Source organism: Aspergillus stella-maris (genome assembly GCF_047715825.1).
Source record: "Aspergillus stella-maris strain CBS 113639 unplaced genomic scaffold BDV14scaffold_10, whole genome shotgun sequence".
NCBI lineage: Eukaryota > Fungi > Ascomycota > Eurotiomycetes > Eurotiales > Aspergillaceae > Aspergillus > Aspergillus stella-maris.
This window is the reverse complement of record NW_027396804.1, coordinates 451904-473618: the sequence shown is the minus strand read 5'-3', so window position 1 is coordinate 473618 and position 21715 is coordinate 451904. Positions and strand designations below refer to the sequence as shown.

Sequence of the window (21715 nt, the reverse complement as noted above, 5' to 3'; positions counted from 1 at the left end):
TGTACCCGACAAGGCTTGGGTGTGGATTTGATAGGAACAATCAGATCCAACTGCACAGCCGATCTAGCTACTCCAAGGAAGAAAAATCATAAGTCCAATACATAGATAACTACTGATATACCACCTTATCATAACATTACCAGGAAGAGCTCAAAATCTGGCACAGCACACAGTCTACTAAATCTCCTGCAGTTCCAGATCAACACATTCGCCCTTCAAGCAGACCGAACATGGAACAACCACTCCCCATACCAGAGCGAACAACGATAGCGGGGGACATTGAGGTTCCCCACATAATCTCCGGGCTATGGCAGCTCGCCGGCGGACATGATGCACACGTCAATATCGAAACGGCAGCAGCAGCAATGAATCCCCTCCTCGACGCAGGGTTAAACTGCTTCGATATGGCGGATCATTATGGCGATGCTGGTAAGCATTTACCTCCCTGCTACTCGTCAAGCCAGATCTCGTCTAACAGTCAATGAATTTAGAACTAGTCATCGGCGCATTCGACAAATCCACCACCTCAAAACGCCCCATAACAGCCTTCACAAAATGGTGTCCGCCCGAAACCGGCGAGAGGTCCTTTTCTGCTGCAGAGGTTGCAGTCGATCGTGCCTTGGAAAGAATGAACCAGACATCTATACCGCTCCTGCAGTACCACATCTGGGACTATACAGACGATACATACTGGCATACCTCCTTCATCTAAGCGCCCTCCAAAAAACCGGCAAAATCAAGCATATCGGACTTACAAATACCGACGCCGCGCATTTACAGCTCTTCCTTGACTCCGGTATCAAGATCGCGAGTAACCAGGTTTCATGCTCTGTAATTGATCGCCGTCTTGTCCGTGGCCGGCTAGGTGATGTCTGCATGACAAACGGCGTATCCGTCCTCGCATACGGGACATTACTCGGTGGGTTCCTAAGTGAAAAGTGGCTCGGAAAAGCAGAACCAGATCTCCACGATGAAGGCCTGAATTGGAGTTTGAAGAAATATCTCCGCTTTATACATGCAGCGGGTGGATGGGATGTTTTTCAATCTATCCTTTCTGCCTTACATACCGTTGCCCAGCGGCATAGCGTGTCTATTTCGGCCGTTGCGACGCGGTATGTTCTTGATCTTCCGCCTGTAAGTGCCGTTATTGTTGGGTCGCGCTTGTCGGAGGGCTCGGAGGGGTATATTGCGCGGAACCTCATGGCGTTTTCGTTTTCGCTCACGGAGGGGGATAGAGGGTTGATTGCTCAGGCACAGGAGAGGTTAATTGATGTGCCTGGTGACTGTGGGGATGAGTATCGCCGGAAACCGTTTTTGACGGCCAAGGGGGATTTATCGGACCATTTGGATCCGGGTGCTGATGGGAATTTGAAGGTGGAAAGCGCGGTTAGAGAGGGGAAGAGAGTTGAGTTTGATTCTGGGAGTGTGTGGGAGGGTATTGCTGTAAGTCTTTACTGGTCTCTCCAGATCATAAAACATGTTCTAACAAGATCAGGGCTACTCCCGCGCCATACGAACAGGAAATACCATCCGCGTCTCAGGGACAACAGCGAACAGCCCCGTTCCAGCAGTTATACCAGTTCTAGGCGGGTCATCAGCAGCTAGTCAGACCGTTGCAATCCTAGACGGTATAGCGCGAGCAGTCAAGGCTTTGGGAGGTCGAATATCTGATATTGTTTGGACGCGGATTATGGTGGCGAATGAGAAAGACTGCGAGGCTGTTAGTCGAGCGCATGGCTGGTTTTTCAAATGTGAGCGGGTGAGACCTGCTAATACTCTGATCAAAGCTGGGTTGATTGGGAGTGAGTTTTTGGTTGAGATTGAGGCTGAGGCGGAGGTTGGTGTTGGGAGTGATGGTGTGCTTAGGGTTTGATACTGAAATCGGATGGGGAGGTGGCATTTCATAGGTGGTCAATCATGAAGAAATTCGATCTTTAGATTGCTTCTCACAAATAACAAAAGTTCGATCTGTGGCTTCACCCTCTACATCATTTTTATTCCCTTCAACCACCCACAACCCTCCTAACAAAAACCCTCACCCCCCTGCTCTTCGGATCAACCCTCGGCAGCGCCCAATCCATATACAAATCCACCGCCTCCCTCCCCGTCTCACAGAGTTCCATTTCAAACCTCCTAAAAAGACTCGCAACCCCCGTATAAATCTCCGCGTAGGCCATCCACATCCCCGCACACGACCTCGCCCCGCGCCCAAAAGTAACCATATACCGCGAGAGCTGTTTACCGGGTGGTGCTCTTGGTGTACCGAGCCAGCGCTCTGGGTGGTAGTTGAAACTATCGGGGAATATGCGCTCGTCGTGTGCGATGGTGTAGCTGGTCATGCCTACTGTTGTGTTGATGGGGATGGTGTAGTTCTTGTATTGGAGGGGGGTGGTGCGGAGGATGCGGGGGAGGCGTTGGGAGGAGCCGTAGCTTAGGCGGAGGGCTTGGTGGCTTTTAGTGGGAATAGGAATTCTTGGTTATCTCTTGTACATACCTTCTTCGATGCAAGCGCTGAGGTAGGGCAGTTGTGTGAGATTGTCCCAGGGTGGGATGTTCTTAGGGTCTGGTATAGCGGCTATCAGTTCCTCGCGGAGACGTTGGTAAACTTCGGGGTTAGCTATAATGTGATAGGTTGCCAGGGTTAATGCTCGCGTGGTAGGCTCGATGGCCCCTCCGATAATGGTCATTGCTTCGTCCTGCAGGTGCTCAGGGGACCTTTCTTCGGTGGGGAGGTCGGATTCAAGGAGCGCGCTGAAGATGGTGGTTGGTTGCTTTTCGGACTTGGGCTTTCCTAAGAGCTCGGTGATTTGAGACTTGATTTCCTTGGGAATGGTTAGCATTCTGTTCTTTTCTCTAAGTTCTTGGGACACTGAAGTACCTGCTTGAAGTCTAGGACAGACCGTAGACGCGGCTGAAGGAATCTGACGACGCAGTCCGGGGGAGAAATGAGCAACGATGTCACCCAAGGAAATTGAGTAAAGACATGGACAGGGTCAATAAAGCTTTCTATCGCCTCAACAAAAAAAGACTGAAACTCCGGGTGTTCGATGAAAATGTAATGTCTCTCAAAGGAGTATTCGACAACGTTATCTGATGTCCAGCACCCCCACATCTTATCGACCGTAAGGACTTTGTCTTTACCCAGAAACTCCCGCGTAAGCCGGTCGCAAAGATTGTCCATAAGCCGCTGGATATTAGGCTGGTGCTCTGCAATTCTCCTTCGAGAGAAGAGCGGATTCAGAGCCGAGCGACGGCGACGGTGTAGGGCGTGACCGGGTGTTGAAAACGTTGACAACGGAAACACAGATCGATTTACCTGGCCGCCAGGCTTGTCAAGGGAGCGGGTTGCAGAGTATAGCACCTCGTAGAATTCAGAGTCCTGGATGTGTAGTTCCCACGGGCTGATACGGATGATTGGGCCTGGCTTCAATTAGTGTCGCACTTTCGTTAATGGGCAGTGGAAAGACCATATTTCTCATGCCACTTGGCGTATTCAAAAATGAATTGCCCGCCGTCGCCCTTGAAAAGTTCGAAATATGTCTCGTACCATTGTGTTAAGGCGGCTAACTTGGGACCGGGGAATTTGGCCAGAGGACTGATGTATAAACGGTGTATACCCAGAGACACCACATAAACGACTGTAATAATCAAAGCTGCGGCAACAGGGTGATTACAAAGAACTGTGAGGATTGACATCGTGAAGAGCTGGTTGAGAAGGAGTTTGTGGTATTGCGGTGGTGAGTGTTCTCCAGAGCAGATCTTGGCCGTTTAAGTCAGCCCTAACACTGCCATTCTTTGTTCTCTCGCTAAGCACTATTCACTGTACTACTATAGTGCGGATCTTGGTCTCGATTTTCTGCCAATTGAACGATCTAATCAAGATGTGATTGATAGATGGCGCTGTTTGACGCCGTGATCTGTACAGGTGCCAGCAGTAGTTGTAGCTAAACCTAAGACTACTGCCGGCGCAGTTATCCGGCACATCAAGGCGCCATTCTGAACCATCAGATACTATCTCAAACCAACTAGGAAGGAATGACCCTATCGATGCCTCTCTAACCTAAGGAAAGAGCGATCCATGAAGTTCTGGAAGGTGCCTCACACCTGCCTTGGCTTTGATTGGAGCTTTGGAAGGGAAGATTGTTCTAGAACCTAGTTTATTCACTGAAGGCTCTGTTGATTGACACAAGATCCAACGATATCTATGCTCCACCAAAGCCAATTGGGTGACTGGTACTATCGGTCGGCGCTTATTTTTCTCCTCATAACCCCTCTTTCTATTAGATAACTTGGCAGATATTCCTTCCAAAGCACTAAGACCCATATGCAACAGAGATAAGGCAAGCCATTTACTCAGCTTAAACAGCCGAAGTAGCAGCAGCCGCAGCACTTGAGCTACCAGTCGGAACCTGCAAATCACCCATACCAGCGTTGTTCATGCTAAAGTTCTCGTTCACCTCAGCACCATCCTCAGTCCAGTATCCCTCAGGCGAGTTATACTCATCACGAGTACCGTTGATACCAAGGGAGATCCAGGCAAAGACACCGTCCGCAGCACTGTCGCCGAGAAGGACGTACTCGAGGAATGGGTCAGTGGTCTCGGCTTCGGTCTCGAGGATGCTGTCGTCGCTGTTGTTGGTGAGAGCTTGTGTGTTGGTGTTGTATGGTGCATTCTTCTCGACTTCGGCGATGAGGTCCTGGTCGAAGAAGATCTGGCCGACGTGCGAGGCGCGCGTGTCGTAGAGACCGGCGAGGGTGTTGTTGGGGAGGACTTCGATTTGGTCGCCGGGGTGGGTGACAACTTTATAGCAGAGTTAGCTCACACTTTTGACTGATAATACTGAGTAGACCCTTTGGGCGTACCGTGGATGTGGACAGCACGACCGGTGTAGTGACCCGGGAAGATGGACTCGAATTGCACAACACCATCATTACCAGAGGACTGGATACCGCGGAGGAAGGTAGTGTCCGAGTTGCTCTCGTCGTCAGAGTTGCCATTGCCGCTGGCGACAACACCGGAGTAGACACCTGTAGCGTTGCAGTGCCAGATATCGGTGTAGACGTTGGTCAATGGCTCGCAGGTGTTGACATCAATCAGTTGGATATCGAGGAAGAGAGGCACGCCTTCTTGGTTCTCGGCGACGTTGCGGCGGACAAGTTCACCGGCGACATCTAGAGTAGATTATTAGTTAGATGATATCGTCAACACAGGTGGGAATGCATACAGTACGGGCCCTGGGTGACTTCGGGCTGCACAATGCAAGCACCACCATCCGCAAACAAGACGCTGGGGTCGGTTGAGAGGCTGACATCCTTGTCCGACTCGTGGTCCGTAGCCAGCACGGAGTCCAGATCGCGGACCTTAAGGTAGCGAGAATCTTGAAGAGTAGTATGTTAGCTGTTGTCCTTTAGCTCATTTTGAGAGACGTACTGGTGTGTCCGTTCTTCTCACGCAGCTGCTGGACGGCGCTCTCGCGACGAGCAACGTTAGACTCGGCGACTCCCCGTGCCTTCAGCTTTTCAGAGCAGTGAGAGAGGCTGCGGCCCTGGATGGGGACATTCTTCAGGAAAGCGGCGCGCTCGGCGGCTTCAGCCTTGACGTCGTGGCCGGGATGGGCAGAGGCGATGCTCGCCAGACCTGCAAGGCCGACGAGGAGGCTTTGGGCGAGATGAACCATTTTGCAGTATGAAAAGAGCGCCTATAACGAGAAAGAGTGTTAATGAGAGGAGAGTTCGATACGTTTGTTTCTGATGAAAAATGGTCAGGGGGAGGTTTACCTGGTTCATATACACCACCGCTACATCAGCATCTCTAAATAAACTGGACTACTGCGCATATCATTGCCAGAATATAAAGCATCTGTTGGAGATGGAGAAGCGATCGACATCCACCAGTATCCAATAGAGACAGCTGAATTAGCATCGTTTGAGCTGCTAGCCCAGATTAGACAGCCCTGACACTGTGACGAAGATGATGACGAATAGAATGGACTTCGTACTTGACAAGCATTGGAGGCTATAATGATGCCAAGATACTGAGACTCGTCAGCCCGAAATTTATCAGATGAAGCAGAAGCCGAAAGGGGAAGGGGGTAGGGCTGCGCGGAATCTTACCCTCCGCTTGACTCAGCATTTGCCCTTTCCAACCAATGAGAGCCTCCGGAATCTGACCAGCCGCTGACTCAGCACATTTGCAGTGATCGACATCAGAGTGGGAGTTGCGCGGTGGATAACAGATTCAAAACATGGAGAGCCTAATGCTACTCTATCAAACGCCCGCTGAGCAATTCTCTCGCCTTGTATGGCCAGCACCCACTCTACTCCCACCGGTAGGCCAGTCAGGCGCGGGCTAGGGAGCGCCTGCCGACTCTGTCGCTTGCGAAAGGTTGGTCAGCTTGACGCTGTCCACCATCTGTCCTTGAATTTGCCATTGACCACGGAATTTTTAGGTCCGCTGCGACAGGGAGAAGCCCGCTTGTGAGACTTGTCGTCTTGCTAACGCCCCCTGCGAATTCACTCCCTCCGGTGACCGCCCTCGCCAAACTGTCTACCAGTGAGTCTGACTTGTTTCAAACTCGGCGTTTCATACTAAGCTTTTGGCAGCAAACTTGCAGAAGCTAGGCTCCGTGCCCAGGAGTTGGAAGAGCAGTTGCAGGAGAAGTGCTCGCTGCCTGTCTTGCCTCCAGCTGGAGCTCGCCTCTCAGACCCAGGCAGATTCGACACGGCCATAGCTACCTTTCGATGGAACTTGGACTTTTGTGATCTGCCTCGAGATTTCGACCTAGAGAGATTCTCAAAAGACCTCGGTGAGGAGCTTGGGGCGAATAACCTAATTGAACATGTTGCAGTGACTGCAAAATGGCCATCTGCTCATCTGGTCCGCTGTGCGCTGGACTACTTCAAGGAAACTCACTTATATTCGGTATTTCCTGTCGTCGACGTAGAAGAAATGGCTCGCCTTCTTGACAACAAAGACCTTGATTTGAATGACGGGTCAGTTGGCACGGCTAATCGCGCCTATCTGGGCGCCTTTACAGCTCTAGTTACCGGGCTTCGGCGGCATGAACCGGTATTTGTCGCAGCCGGAGCCGACCCCATCGCCAACGTCAGAGCAGTTCTTTCTTTATTACCCAATTTGGTCTTGGAGAACAGCAGTATGAAAGCACTGGAAGCTTTGCTCATGCTTGTAAGTCTCCGCACCTGTATAGAGACGAGTCTAACCATGGTAGGCACTTTACATCAATCCAATAGGCGAACCTCAGACTGGTGAGGCGCTGATGTCCATGGCAGTTCGAATCCTCTTCAATCTCGAAGCAAACATAATCCAGACAGAGCGAAAAACCCCACATCTACGGGCTATCTTTTTCCTCTTCTATGCAGTCGACAAGGAGAACTCACTTCGAAGGTCTCGCCCACCGCTGATTAACGATGCGGATTGCGATCTGGACCTCCCAGCTACTTACCTCTCTGAATATACGGACTACCATTTCTTCGGTAATCAGCTGTCCTCGAAAGCTCTTCTATACCCGTCAGACCTGCGCATGTCTCTGCTGAAGTCCCGAATCTACCGCCTCCTCTACTCTGTCGAAGCCAAGAAGCAGCCAGAAGCAAGACTTCTCCAAAGTATTCGCGAACTGGATCAAGAGCTGGGTGACCTCAAGGCTAGTTTCCCTCGCAACTGCCAGCCGGATGATTTCGCACAAGGACTAGTTCCTGACACTCTCTTTCACGACCTCAGCCTGCGAGGCGCAACTATTCATTTACAGTACTACTTCTGTCTTACGAAGATCCACTCGGCTACCGCTGGTGGTAGTCTATCTCCTCCGGAATCCAGCATCGAGCTCTGTTACCAAGCCGCTCGGTCCACCCTACTGTATATCGGCAGGGCACAACATTGCATTATTCCCGAGACATTATGGTATGCCTACTCTACAACTCCCATGTACCGTTTGTGCTAACTGGTATTTCCAGGGTCTATGCTCAATTCCTTTTCACGGCAGTCCTTGCTCTCTACCGCCGCTTGCTCACCGCTCCTAATGCGTCTTTTGTTCAAGGGGACTTGAAGATCCTGGAAAATACGGCAGCTATATTTGCTAGGCTATCTGCAGCTCAGCAGGAGAAAGGCAAGGTCTTTGCGCCGTATGTCATTGCTGGAAGGTTCGTCTTGAAGATTACGGAGTTGGCTAAGGGGTCTACAATGCATCAACGGTAGAAATCAAGATTGTCATCAGGAACTTGGGCCCGGATCGAGCTGTTTGAAGGCATTTTGGCGTTAGGTAGATTTGGCATCTCATTATATTGACATGAACCTTGTTCGAACATGTACTTCCATAGCAAGCCAAACTACTCCGTACATATAGCGTGAAGTACCAGAACACTACGGCCCTTCTTCAGCAGCTCCTATTTAGGAAGGTGCGGCGTCTCTTGGGATGTTATGGAAAGAGCGACCCTCCAGCTCCATTTGTCACTTACCACTTTAGGGAAGGAACGACCATGACTCTGCGCCGGTGATACCATAGGGAAGGAGCAACCCCGGACTGCTGAGTACTTGGTAAGGAAGGAGCGACCAGGTACCTTCAGTGAATAGGTAGGTGCCTAGTTTGAAAGCGAGCGATCACTAAGAAGACAGTAGGAATAGAATGTGCTTTCCTACTCACTACCTATTGGAACAGTACTGATCAGTCCCTGTACGGCGATAGGCTCAATCACCTTGGGGGGTCAATATAGGGCTGTCAGCCCCAGGCAATGGCATTTAATTTCATTCCATCTCGGAGCCCACGTTGTCTTCTTCTATCGGGATGATAGTACCGTATGAATAAGTTCAGCTGACTAGAAGGACCTATTCTCAACACGTATACCTAGGCTAGAAAGTTCTCTTGCCAGATTGTTATATCGGAGCTTCCATCACAGCGAGATCCTTCCGCTCCTAATCTCGAGAATGGAGGACGACAGATGGATTCTGATTTTGTAAAAGCCTCGATTCGGGCTTGATCTTGCTTCGGGTAATTTTCACAACCAGGCCCATTCAGGGAAAAGCACAGTGCGCCTTAAGCCCTCATCCGAAGCGATCGAGCACCACCCGTAAAAGGGAAAAGGTCATCGAGACGGGACCCGGGACGGGACGTGATCCCTGCAGTCAGTAGCGAACTAGGTAAAAGCAGAAAAGCACGGTTCTCTGCCATAGGACCGTTCCTTAGGGTAGTTACTGCAAGAACTACTGCAGGAGGTAGGGTTGGAGTTCTCAATTCCAAACACTAGTGGGACGATTGGAGATGGGAGATGACAGGACTCTGTTCAGTGTTCAAGGTTTAAACGATCATGCAATCCGCCAGTGCTTCATGCCATATACAGACTAGATCTAGCCTCTAGGCTAGATTACAGCGTGGCGTAGCTGCAATACATAGGTACAAACAAGAACACCCTGTCTAACCCCGTCGACATGCCTAGGCACATGAAATCAAGATTCCGTCAGATTAACATCTTCCAGCTTCCAATAAGCAATGCAATGCAACCTCACGAAATCAAGCTACAATTTACAACCCGCAACCCTTGCCACACTCGGACATCCGAGATCCCGAAGTCAAAACCCCCAGCCCTGCACCACGTGATCAGTGACAGTTGTGGAAACCAAGATGCTTAACCATTCAGGGGTGCCCGTAGGCTCTGCTAAATAGGGATATGATGACTAAGCGAGGTCGACCCGTAGGGGCAGGCGGTACCGGAGGGCAGTATGCTCCGACAACAGTCACGGCACAACTCTACCCCGGGCGCCGACCAACCTAACGCACGGGGCAAAAACAAGGCAGGGCTGGCTTGGGCTGGCCATGGAAGGCTGGACTCGACCACGCCTATTAATAGCCAATAGTATTCTAGGACGGCCAATTAACTTCCGGTTCCGAGGCGTAGGTTCCATGATGCGGGGATGGAAGGGTTTGGTTAGGTCTGGTTGAACTTAATGTACCAATTCCATTACCCATTGTTTAGGGCCAGGGTTCAAGTTGGGTGGATGTGGATGTACTTAGCCTTCCATACTTGTCTGTTTAGCTGTTCAATGTAACATCTTGGTAGTGAATATAGTCTGGTGGATTGTATACGCTTGTAAGCAGGCTGAGACAAAAACAGTAGCATGGCGCGCTCGGGTGCCTGGTGCCTGGTTGTGCCGGAGTTGGAGAGGGTCGCGAGGTGAGACATACGCGCAGGATCGCCCATCGCAATTAAACTTGACTCAGGGACTGCCGAGAAGGGTCTCTCCACTGTCTGGTCTGGTTCAGGGTCACCTGTTTTTGGTTTACAATTACAAGTTCTGGACAAGTTGAGTATTGAATCTTGGTATATTGAGTATTGGTATAGAGCAATGCAACAAGCCGCCGATTATAATCCATAATGTATCGCTGTGCGCCCCTGTCCCATGCCAATGATGACCGATTATATTCGTATGCCATGTAAACATGAGTAAGAGTGTAGTGAATTTCTCATAGAGAAAAGAAAAGGAAATGAAATAATCAGAGACTGAATAAAAGGGAATCCAGAAAGGAGGTATCATCACAGAAGGAAAATAGAGACCGTAAAGTAAGTTATAAGTTGGTATAAGGTGTTCGTTTAGACCTCTGCGGTCGCTTCGCTTTCACGAGGACACAGATCCAATGCGAACGGTCGCATCGTGTCATAAAATTCATCGTCGACTTTGAATCGACATTTCCAGACAACGTGCAGGGCTTCGTGTGATCATTCGTATAAATCCGATATAACTGGGCGAGCCATAAGCGTGGTCATCGGGAATCATACATCTCACGCTTCAGCAAGATTTCGTCAGTCGGACCGGCCTGTAGCAGGCGGAGCTGTCAAAGCACGGGCTCGGCTTTGAGGTGGTCCGACCGCGATGAGTGGTGGGGTGTTGATTTTTTTTATTCTATTTGAACGCGTTATCGGTCGCCTTGTGAACCATCGGGGCCAGAGTGGCCGGACCTTTGGCGGTTGTCGGCCCAAGCGGAGGGAGCTTCAGCGGCTTGCGGTCGCTTCAACTCGTCGGATCGGCCGGTAGGGCGGTTGAGTGGGAGGAGGTTGTTGAGCTCGGCGGCAAGAGAGCAGGCTGTGTACATGCGAAGTTCGCGTTCCTCGCGCTCGTCTTCCTTGAATAGTCGTCGCTGTTCCTCCTTCGATCGGTTCTCGCGACGCATCTTGCGGATTTCCTGAATGACCCAGACAAGCACTTCCTCGGGAACTCGTGACCGGGGCATTCCGTGTTTGGCAGGGCTTCGGACGTATCGTCGAGTGACATCGGTTGCTCCGTCGATGGAAAAGGCGACGCAGTAGGACATTTTGCGACCCCATCCTATAGAGAATTAGTGTGACGTTGGTGGAAAAGTCTTGGTAGTACAAACCTTCAGCATAGAGACGGGGTTGGTCCCAGACTCCTTCACACGCATCGACGTGAATCCATCGCCTTTGGTGCTCAGAGTAAACCTCGGTCCAAACGTAATCCTCGTAGTTCCACACCCAACGAACACGACCTCCGAGCGCTCGGCAGAACATGCTGAAACAATTGGCCCATTCTCCCACGCGGCCCCGTCGGGTTTGTAGTAACTGCCAAACATCGGCGTATCTGGGGAACCGTTCCATGGCGCCACAGGTCGCGTCTGCACATCGGTAGAGTTCGACTCGGTTGGCACCGCGGGCGGCCTCGTCTGGGGAGGGAGGAGCTCGGCCGTGGGCAATTGTTGGCGTCATGCATCGCGAGCAAGGAGGATTGTTGACCCATTGAAAGAAAGTTCCTTTGAACCATCTACGGGGAGCAGTTAGTGACTGTAGAATAGGAGCTATAGATATGGAAGACATACTTTAACAATGCACGAATGACACAATCCTGGTAGCCCCATTCGGGCTTCCTCTTCATGCTTCGTGCTTGTGCTTGGATGATTTGACTTTCCTCGTCTGCTTCCGAGTACAGCTTGTCGAGGGGAATCATGGCGAGAGCTTCATCGAGAAGACCAGGGTTTTCGTATTTTGTTGGTGTGACTGAGAGAACGTGGAGAAGGTTTCTAAATTTGAGTGCATTTTGGTCTTGTGGTGGGTAAGGGACGACTGGAAGATTTCGTGTGGACGGTAATTGTGAAGGAGGGAGAGACTGTGCGGTCGGGGTGGATGGTAGGGGTGATTGCGAGGGATGAGGCGGTTGCGACCGAAAGGGCGAGGGTGATGGCGATTCTGTGCGAGAACGAGAGCGGGATTGCTCCTGCAGGCGATCGAATCTCTTGTTGCGCATCAACTGTTCGAAAGCATGTGTGAGTTCGGTAGCATCGAAGGCGTCGGTAGTTGGCGCCCGCCGGCTATGGTGGTGCCTGCCATCGGCCATGGTGACGGTCAACGAGACCAGCGGCTGGTAGGTGAATGCTGAAACTTCAGGTCGAGTTGATGTAAAATTATCTCAGGGTCGTCCGTTGTCGAGCTTGGATTAACGAGCGACGCAAACCGACGGGATCGATTGAGAGGGGAGGTGGTTAGAGGAGAGTTGGTGGTGGTAGTTTAGTGGTGATGGAATCAGGGACGGCGAGAGACTTGAGAAGATGGATGGATCCGGTCACACACACAGCCCAGCCAGGCGGTCACCACCACTTGGCATTAATCAGCGTCTCGTATTGTCACCAGATTACCGCTAGCGTCCTTCTGCCAAAAATAACCCCGAGGCGATGCTCTCACTGTTATACTGTTATACAATCTTGTATATTCTCGTCTATACCTTGTTGTTGACTGACGGCAGATATAGTAGTCGAAGTCGACAAAGTGTCGAAGAATTAATTAGACGGAATAGAAAGAAGTCAAGAAGCAGAGAAATTGCAGCAGGCAGGAGAGAAATGCAGCATCCACGCCAGCAGCTTGGGCGAGCGTCGTCAGCCTGGGGCTCTTCCCCCAATCAGGGCCCCGCCTCTTCCCAAGCCGCGTGTGTCTTTCGCCGAGCCAAGATCCCTCTTTCGACTGCCCTTGACTGATCTTCCCTTGGAACCACTATTGCTGGCGACTGCTAATTATCATCGACTCTCTATTTTCTATGATTCTATCTGATAGTTTCGACTTTTTGAGGTCTCCTTGAATATTCGCCTCGAGATGCTTGGCACCATGTACAACTATATCTACGGAGATTTAAGTGCCGTCGTTGTGTCCCCACTTGGCTATACGAACAAGCCCCATCTGGTCAACGCTTGAACCAGTTCAACGCCATGTGTTTTGTTTGAAAGGCTGAAACTTGAGAGCTCTCTCCACACCTTGCTCTGCCTCTTATAAGATTTTACCCGGCGTGCGCGGCTTCAGTTGCTGAGATTTGGAGCTCAAACGCAAGCTCGCAGCTCTGGCAGCCCTAGGACTACGTACGATCATCGTCATTTCCCGCCGAAACGTATCGTGACATATCCATCCTCCGCGTAATGGGAGGAACTATTGCCCGCGACTGCTCAACCAGACTTACGCGGCTCTGATCAACAGAGGGAACGTCAAAGAGTCACCTCAGCAAGATGCAGATTTTCTCCTGGGAGTCGCGTACAGTGCTCTGTACAACGAGGCCGTGGTTCGGAGCTGTCGGAAATATGCGGCGGGAGGCTGCGAAATTCCCCAAAGCGGCAATTAACTGTCGCTGTTGGTGGGTCGTTGCTTTTTTTTTCTCCTGCCTCCAGATGACGAATCCTGGCTGAGGTGGTCGGCATGACCACAAAGAGGGCTCACGACTCGGATCCGCTGCCGGTCAACTTCACAACTAGCGTCCGCTGTCCTGGATGTGGATAGGGCGATTGCGAATCCGAGCGCGACAAGCATGACAGCCAAGGCCCCTTTAGAGTTGAGGACAAGGACTGAAAAAGTGTTGAAGTTCAATAATCAACTGACTAGTGTATTGTTGGGGTCTTCACGACCATGGCTTCAGTCTTGCGAGTCGTTCGTTGCCCGTATAACCCGTAGACTCAGGAGGACACGCGGCACCTGCAATAATCCATGAGCCATCCCCACCGGGCAGTCCGAATTTCGACCTGCGCCAGGAATGCATGTATAACAGTGTACATAAAATGCACAAGCCCATAGTAGTGGTGGCTCACTGGTACTCCCATACCCCGAGCCACAGGATCGCCACACAGGGAGCAGAAACAAGGCAGTTTCGTGCGAACCCTTGATTACTTCAAGATGATGTTTGGGCGCAGCACAAGAATGAAGAAGTTGAATGATGTGGCGGAGACGCGCAAGCGTCCGTCTTGGCACTCGACAAGATCTGGTGACGCTAGTCCTCCTTGGGTGCGTCACGGGATCGCTGGATGGACCCTTTCGCGGCCAGACCCATCTCTGCTTTTCTGCCATCAGGCCCGCATCCACTCTGTTTCCAGCATGATTCATGAGCTCGGGGTCTTGATCGAGTTCGTTATTACTACGGAGCAGGGGACAGATCGTCAATTACTCAGCTTGACTTCTGCCGAATATCGAACAACCTGAGCGTCGATGCTGAACACCTGCTTGTCTTACAGACACAACAATTACACCAGCCATCGCCTCTAATCACATCCCGACAAGCCTGGAATTAGCCTCATTCTTGGTGCGATCGATTGCATTCGAGTCTAGGCCCTCCACCACGGCGCCCCCAAGTCCAATCGACGTCAGACTTCGACTCGGATTCAGACTCGTGTGTTGCACTCACAGTGTCTCACAAGCCACAGAACACCCTGTATTCAGACTGTATTCAACGCGACGACTGTGGTTCGCTGCAGGGCACGGAGTACGATGGATACGTACGGATACCACGACCCTGTTTCACGTTCAAGGGGGTGAAAAGTCAAGTCCTGGGTTCCTGGCCGTGGACCACCACCTAGGCCCAGCCTCGATCGACCTTGAGCCTTGGAGACTTGATCTGAACCCTCGACCTTGAAACTGCAGTTAAATTCTCCGCGATGTTGTCATGGTTTAGCCCTAGACCCTGGATTCAACGGTCCAGGGGCGGGTTAAGCTATCTCATGCACGTCACTGTTGGCAATTGGCATTTCCGTGCGAGGGGTTGCTCCGAAAACTTGGTCTACTGCTTGATGAATGTGCAGGAGGCATGTCGCATCGGAATGTTATCGGTGTCGGCCGTCTTGAAGCGTTGGACGGGTCGTTTAAGGTAAGGGTTTCCGGCGAGAGAATCTGGCCCGGTTTGTCTTCATCAGTGGACGGGTTATTTTGTAGGGACCAAGTTTCTGGGTTATTCTTGTTATTCTGAGTCGAGGGTTATCATCTAGCTGAGCTCTTATCTTCAGCTGAAATCGTAGACTACGGAGATAGGTTTGTTCTTGTGCTTGCTTACACATTAGGTATGTTGCCGGCCCTACGTAGACCGACTCATACTCTTCCGCATCAATGGCCCGCTGGGTGTATTTATCAGCTGTTTCGTCGGTCTCATCTATTCCCTCGGACGGGATATCTACTCCATCTTCTGCCGGAGTCTTCGGAATCGGTCGGCCGTTAAACTATGTATAGCTGATGAGCGGCAGAATAGTCAAAAGCGGGTTTCTAGAATGATTCCATGAGTCTTGATCTGATACATGACCGAAACACTTCTTCTCGAGTCTCTCCACCGGAAAGGCTTAATCGCGTCGGTCCTCTTAGTCAACTGATGCAGTATGGCGTGACGTCGCTGTCGATGTCTTATGGTACCTACTTTCACGACCAGGTCATCAATTAATAGCTGCTGGCTTGGAATCATAGCCATTGCTGTGCTACCGTCGTAGAAAATCTTGGTTATAAGACAAAGTAAGCCAATACTGGTTTCCAGTAGACTAGAAGTCCTATAGTGGTGTTCTCGAGCAGGAGGGGATCTACTCTATAAACCTGGGTTGACTCCACAAATATATATTTCCGACATCAAGAATCGACAAAGTAATTATCAACAACACCAGTCCCACCAGCTTGAGCCACGTAGAGATATGAAGCTCAATCACCTCAATAGCCAAAGAACCAGAATTCTAATACACACTGCATGAGCGCACAGAGCCCTGGTGGTGAATACTGCTTAGAAAGAGGGCAACAGCATTGGCGGAAGGGAGCGCGGGAACGTGACCTGATTGGCGAAAGAAGTGAGAGCGCGAACCTCGACGCCAAAGACACGACTGAACTACCACAAGGTTACTGCTGCTTGCGACCACCTCTTCACCATCTTCACCTCTCTTCAATTCTACTTCCTTTCGTTCTCTTGCTTGTGCTCTTGCGCCCTCTTACCCCTCTTCCCACTGCGTTTGCCTCCTGCAGCTCTCCTCCTGCAGCTGGCTTCCTCCGACCACACCTCCGAAGCGACCTCTACTCCTCTGTTTGGAGCTCCGCAGCTTAAGGACCTGCACTCCTCCCCTCAATAATTCTGTCATTGCAGCCACAGCACTCATCTTCGCCTCTCATTTTGTTTTTCTTGAGCTTCTCCTTCAACAGTCGCTGCTCGAACTACGTTCATTAGCCCTCGTCGATCGGGGGCCTTGTCCTTACCATGAAGGCCACTCCTTTGCTCATCGCCTGGCACAACGACAACGCCCCCATTTACTCGGTCCATTATGACCCCAATGGCAAGGGTCGCTTAGCTACAGCTGGAAAGTGAGTTTATTGAACCATTCCCCGCTCATTGGTTACCTCTGCTAACGCTTCCGCTCCAGTGATAACAATGTCCGCGTACGTTTTCTTCCCCCCTTCGCGACAAGCACCCTGCGCTCCGATATGTCTGACATTCGGGAATATAGTTATGGAAGGTAGATTCCGTTGGCGAGGAACGAAAAGTGACATATTTGAGTACGCTGGTGAAACATACACAGGCTGTCAATGTTGTTCGCTTTAGTCCGAAAGGTGAAATACCGGAGCAAACGCGGCCCTTGCTGGATTGGTCTAATATCCTCTAGGTGAAATGCTGGCGTCGGCTGGCGACGACGGAAATGTATTACTCTGGGTGCCCTCAGAGCTACAGACACAAGCGGGGCTCGGAGAAGATCGGTCGGACGATAAGGAGACATGGCGCGTGAAGCATATGTGTCGGTCATCCGGCGCGGAGATTTACGATCTCGCCTGGTCGCCAGATGGTGTTTTCATCATCACCGGAAGTATGGATAATATTGCTCGGATCTATAATGCGCAAACTGGTAGGCTTGGCATGGCAAAGCGAGGTGAATGAACGGTACTGACAGATAACTAGGCCAGATGGTGCGGCAGATCGCTGAGCATTCGCACTACGTTCAAGGTGTTGCGTGGGATCCCCTTAATGAATTCGTCGCGACCCAGTCGTCCGACCGTTCCGTCCATATCTACAGTCTCAAGACGAAAGACGGCCAATTCACACTGACCTCACATGGAAAGTTCCTCAAGATGGATCTACCAGCGCGACGAATCTCGCGCAGCAGTCCCGCACCTCCAGACCTCTCTATCCGATCTCAACCTGCCACCAGCAATTCCGTCGCCGTTGCTTCTCCTGCTCCTTCAACCCCAGGGACGCCAATGACTTCGCATCTGCCGATGGATCCACCTCCAGTGTCGCACAGCCGGCGCTCCTCTTTCAGCTCTTCACCCAATATCCGCCGGTCCGCATCGCCAGCACCATCTCTACCCCTCCCCGCGGTCAAGCCCCTGGACATAATGTCTCCAGGGCTAGGTGGGCTGGGTGTCAAGAACGCCAACATCTACGCCAACGAAACATTCACATCATTCTTCCGACGACTGACCTTCACACCTGACGGCAGCTTGCTTCTTACTCCGGCAGGCCAGTACAAAACGTCGCAGGTGTCCACATCAGACCCCGGAAAGACGATGGACGAGATCATCAACACAGTCTACATCTACACGCGTGCGGGTTTCAACAAGCCCCCGATTTCCCATCTCCCTGGTCACAAAAAGCCTTCCGTCGCAGTCAAGTGCTCTCCAACTCTTTATACCCTGCGAGAAGCAGCCGAGCCTTCGAAACATATTGCCCTGGATACCTCATCAGGAGAAAATGTTTCTGCTCTTCCTGAAACTACAGAGTCCGCCAACAATGGCGAGGAAAAGAGCGCCACCGCTAAACCTTCGGAATCACCTGCGCCTAACCAACTCCCGCCTCCTGTTTTCTCTTTGCCGTATCGCGTGGTATATGCGGTGGCTACTCAGGATGCCGTATTGGTGTACGACACTCAGCAGCAGGCGCCGCTCTGCGTGGTGAGCAACCTGCACTTTGCTACGTTCACCGATCTCACATGGTAAGAACTTCCGTGTTTCAACCGTTGGACCATTTTTAACTTGTGCGTAGGTCCACTGATGGCTTGACTTTGATCATGAGCTCCTCCGATGGATTTTGTTCTACGCTCTCTTTCGCCCCAGGTGAACTGGGTCAACCATACACTGCTCCGATCCCCGCGCCACAATCGACTCCTTCGGGGCAGTCAACATCAGCCCTGCAGACCCCTACCGACCCGATAAAGCCGGTTCAACCCACTGCTCCTCCACCACCCGCAAGCCCCGCGCGATCCAACTCAGTATCGTCTGTAACGACTCAGCGCACTTCACAACAAGCGGAGGTTGTCAACAACCCTACGCCAACACTCGGAGCCGTCCCTCTTGTAACAGCGACGCACTCCGCCCAGCCTCCAGCCACCCTCCCACTCACCACACCTCCTGAGACACCGATGTCGACCGTATCCCAAAGCGAGGGAAGCAGTACTGTCCTAGGCAAGCGAAGCGAATCCGAGAAGGAGGGTAGTCAGGACCCAACACCATCCGACCAAGCGCAACCACCAAAGAAGCGACGAGTAGCGCCGACGCTGATCTCAGCCGGCACGGGCTCAACCTCGACGTCAAACGAAGCACCTCCAAACCCGGACGTTCAGGGTTAGACAACCTGAGCAACTTACCTAACATAGTACCCCTCCATCCTTGCGCTGTGCAGCACGGATGATTCCCAATCAATCATAATTTTGATGATATACGGGCTTTTCGTTCTCATTTTCTCATCTTTCGGTGGCGTTGATCTCACTTTGATACCTCTTGTTGTTTTCAACTCTCTCGTATGCATTAAAATTCACTCTCTGTGCTGCTGTCTTGGTACCATATCAATGAATCTTATGGCTGGTCAACAGTGTTGCAGTATAGTGTACAGTGGGCAGCGTACCCGACTGATGGCATTTCAACCGCTTCAGACTTAACCGAGAGGCAATCTAGCTTCAAGCTGGGCTCCATCGCACCTTCCATATAAATCGAGCGCAATCGTAGATGGAACAAGGAAGGTGCGGCGGGATAGGTCTGGCAGGATAGGAAAGAGCGACCCTCGCCCGGCACTATCGCTCTTTCCTTTCCTGGTCTGGACACCCTGAGCGTTTGGGAAGGCGCGATGGAGTGGCGCCTAAGGCCGGAGACTTCGGAGATTGACAGGGATACTAGAGACGAAGGGGCTGACAATCTCCTGCACCTGCTCTATACCTAGGTATCCGAGATATCCTCGACAGCACTGCATACACACCATAAGTAGGACACTTTTTGATTCATTGCCATTGCGCTAGTATAAACACCGGGGGTATACCACATCTCGTAACCAAAACCAGAAAACCAAACACCAACCCATTTCATCTGTACCATAGCTAGGTGGATTAGAACTCTAACTCCTCAACCTCCATCCCACAGCTAACACACTTCTTCGTCCCAACACCACTCTCCTCATCAATAACTGCCCGTCCCCACTCATGCACATGCTTCCTATTCCGTCCAATCTCGTCTCCAAAGCTCCCGCCTGCCCCTTCACGCCCTTTATTTCGTCTATAAGCTTCGACTCTAGTCCGTTTCTTCAGGTCATCAAGCTTAGACTTGAATTTCACTTCACGCCGGCGCTTCTTCTCGTTCTCGCGCCGCTCGAATTCGGCGTCTAGTGCTTCGGGGGATCCCCATTTTTTGGGGGAAAAGGCGTACTCTTCCACTTGGTATCGGAGGTACAACATCATGTTGTTCCAGGTGGATTTGTGCGGGTTTGGGCGTTCGAGGTGTGGGAGGAGGTCTGTGTCGCGGAGTTCGGCTGTGCAATACATTATTAGCTGGACGGCCACTAGAAGGGTAAGTAGGAAGGAAATTGGAAACATACGATCCGTCAAGAGATAATCCTCCCTCGCCTCCGTCTTCGTGAGCAAACTATACCGCTCGGGAATCCGCTCTTTACAAGCATGACAAATACAACACTTTAATTCCTCCTCCCACTTCCAATCGATCTCTAAGCTCCCGCACTCGCGGCATTTCTTCTGCTCGCTTTTCTCATCTAACACACTTATCCCGGGCTCGAAGGGACCCGCTTTATCTCTCCTCAGTGACTTGAGAAGTTGTTGCCGCTCCCACTCCTTCTGCGTCATCCCCGCTGGTTTCTCGTCTTTATCGTCGCGCACGTGTAGAGCTTTATTGAAAGGGTCGTCTTCGGCTGCAAGGAAGCCGCCTTTTGTATCGGTCATTTTGGAGAAGTCGTAGTCGACAAATTTGGTGAAGTTGCGGGCGGGCCTGATGCTATCGAGCGGGTTCTCGGATGGGTTGTTCATGGCATTGCGGAGTGTAGATGGTGTTTCGGAGGACGAGGATGTAAGTGTGCTGTAGGAGCGCTTTACGCCTTTTGATGCGGATGCGGATGGTAAGGATTGTGTTTGTGTTGAGGAGGCGCGCGCCTCGGCTTCGCGGGCTTCGCGGATTGCTTTTGCTTTCATTCTGTTTAGTTCCTGTCTTTTTGTTAGCACCTTGCTTGCTTGCTATCGGATATGGTTGGGTGGCGTGGTTGGATAGGACTTACGATGCGTTTGAGTTGCTCTGGTGTTAGCTCGGTTCGTGCTAGTGCGGCAACGGACGCCGGGGGTGTTGAGGGACGTTCTGGAGGAGGCATATTGTGTTGATGCGAGCTTCGAAAGTGTGGCGAGTGAGATGGAGAGGATGAAGTCGTGTTGGAGGAGATGATGATGATGAGCCTCCGATCAGATCGTTATCGATAAGATAAAAAAAAATCACGTGCTGATAAAAGAAAGAGACTATTCCGCTTTCGGCGGGACATGTAGGGCACGCCTCGATCACTCAAGGTGTAAGCTTCATTTGACTCGAACAATTAGATGGGTTGGGCGGATAGAGCCTATTATAATCTGAGTATGTCATCTTGACTCTGCCATTGCTAGTCCGGTCACGATACTGCGGCGGTGCCCACAGTTCCAGCAGCCAGCCGGACGCTCCTGGTGCGGCGACGCAAGATGGTATCATCTCCACCTGTAAAATATTTCACCCCGCTGTTGAAGGTGATGGATGCTGTTCGACTAAAATGAGTACGGAATCGCTGCCGACGAGTTTGTTAGCTGGAATCCGGCTGTTAAAGATGATTGCTCGGGGTTGTGGCCCGGTTGGGCTACGCATACTGCGTTGGTATTTACCCTGGGTTCGGGGGAAGGGGAGGTTGGCAATATAGGTAGCTTTCATTATTAAATGAACAGAGCAATAATTTTCCCACACAGCAATCTCGCCAGTGACTTACAAATTGTCTCGGGTCTACCTGGTTTTAGGGCATGCTCCTATATTAAGAGCGGTCCGAAATCAGTTGTTTTCGGTGGCACTGCGGCTAAGAAATGTCCTGTGGCAGGAAGCAGGTACAAAGGGATGATGCACAAAAACATGATTCTTTGTCAAGTCAGATTATGTTTATACTATTAATAACATATTAAGCATATCCCCTAGCTCTGCAATGGAGAAAAGAAAAAGCAACGTC

General features: G+C 51.2%; 7 protein-coding genes across 7 annotated transcripts; 3 read left to right on the top strand and 4 right to left on the bottom strand.

The window, feature by feature from the left end:
- Positions 1–230: 230 nt before the first annotated feature.
- Positions 231–1873, top strand: BDV14DRAFT_197399 (NADP-dependent oxidoreductase domain-containing protein; the record flags this gene model as incomplete). Its single annotated transcript, XM_073772678.1, has 4 exons — positions 231–429; positions 492–657; positions 714–1443; positions 1496–1873. 4 exons carry the CDS (start codon positions 231–233, stop codon positions 1871–1873), a joined length of 1473 nt encoding a protein of 490 aa, XP_073631134.1.
- A 130-nt stretch (positions 1874–2003) lies between these two features.
- BDV14DRAFT_206806 (cytochrome P450) lies at positions 2004–3726 on the bottom strand (the record flags this gene model as incomplete). The annotated part of the gene is made up of 4 exons (XM_073774995.1): positions 3468–3726; positions 2879–3420; positions 2495–2822; positions 2004–2443 (listed from the first exon to the last, which is right to left on the bottom strand). Exons 1-4 carry the CDS (start codon positions 3694–3696, stop codon positions 2004–2006), a joined length of 1539 nt encoding a protein of 512 aa, XP_073631133.1. The 5' UTR covers positions 3697–3726.
- A 511-nt stretch (positions 3727–4237) lies between these two features.
- Positions 4238–5678, bottom strand: BDV14DRAFT_206804 (intradiol ring-cleavage dioxygenase; the record flags this gene model as incomplete). The annotated part of the gene is made up of 4 exons (XM_073774994.1): positions 4238–4801; positions 4864–5172; positions 5226–5378; positions 5432–5678. 4 exons carry the CDS (start codon positions 5676–5678, stop codon positions 4359–4361), a joined length of 1152 nt encoding a protein of 383 aa, XP_073631132.1. The 3' UTR covers positions 4238–4358.
- Positions 5679–6301: 623 nt separating this feature from the next.
- Positions 6302–8251, top strand: BDV14DRAFT_206801 (uncharacterized protein; the record flags this gene model as incomplete). Its single annotated transcript, XM_073774993.1, has 5 exons — positions 6302–6385; positions 6450–6553; positions 6622–7186; positions 7230–7918; positions 7972–8251. 5 exons carry the CDS (start codon positions 6302–6304, stop codon positions 8210–8212), a joined length of 1683 nt encoding a protein of 560 aa, XP_073631131.1. The 3' UTR covers positions 8213–8251.
- A 2063-nt stretch (positions 8252–10314) lies between these two features.
- Positions 10315–12543, bottom strand: png1 (peptide-N4-(N-acetyl-beta-glucosaminyl)asparagine amidase). Its single transcript, XM_073767833.1, has 3 exons — positions 11838–12543; positions 11382–11782; positions 10315–11332 (listed from the first exon to the last, which is right to left on the bottom strand). The coding sequence occupies exons 1-3, from the start codon at positions 12350–12352 to the stop codon at positions 10923–10925; spliced, it is 1326 nt and encodes a 441-aa protein (XP_073631130.1). The 5' UTR covers positions 12353–12543; the 3' UTR covers positions 10315–10922.
- A 3602-nt stretch (positions 12544–16145) lies between these two features.
- Positions 16146–19477, top strand: BDV14DRAFT_8800 (putative chromatin assembly factor 1 subunit B). Its single transcript, XM_073777771.1, has 6 exons — positions 16146–16584; positions 16644–16659; positions 16728–16830; positions 16884–17120; positions 17174–18206; positions 18257–19477. Exons 1-6 carry the CDS (start codon positions 16481–16483, stop codon positions 18837–18839), a joined length of 2076 nt encoding a protein of 691 aa, XP_073631129.1. The 5' UTR covers positions 16146–16480; the 3' UTR covers positions 18840–19477.
- Positions 19478–19589: 112 nt separating this feature from the next.
- rad14 (DNA repair protein RAD14) lies at positions 19590–20851 on the bottom strand (the record flags this gene model as incomplete). Its single annotated transcript, XM_073772677.1, has 3 exons — positions 19590–20008; positions 20075–20690; positions 20762–20851. 3 exons carry the CDS (start codon positions 20849–20851, stop codon positions 19590–19592), a joined length of 1125 nt encoding a protein of 374 aa, XP_073631128.1.
- Positions 20852–21715: the final 864 nt, after the last annotated feature.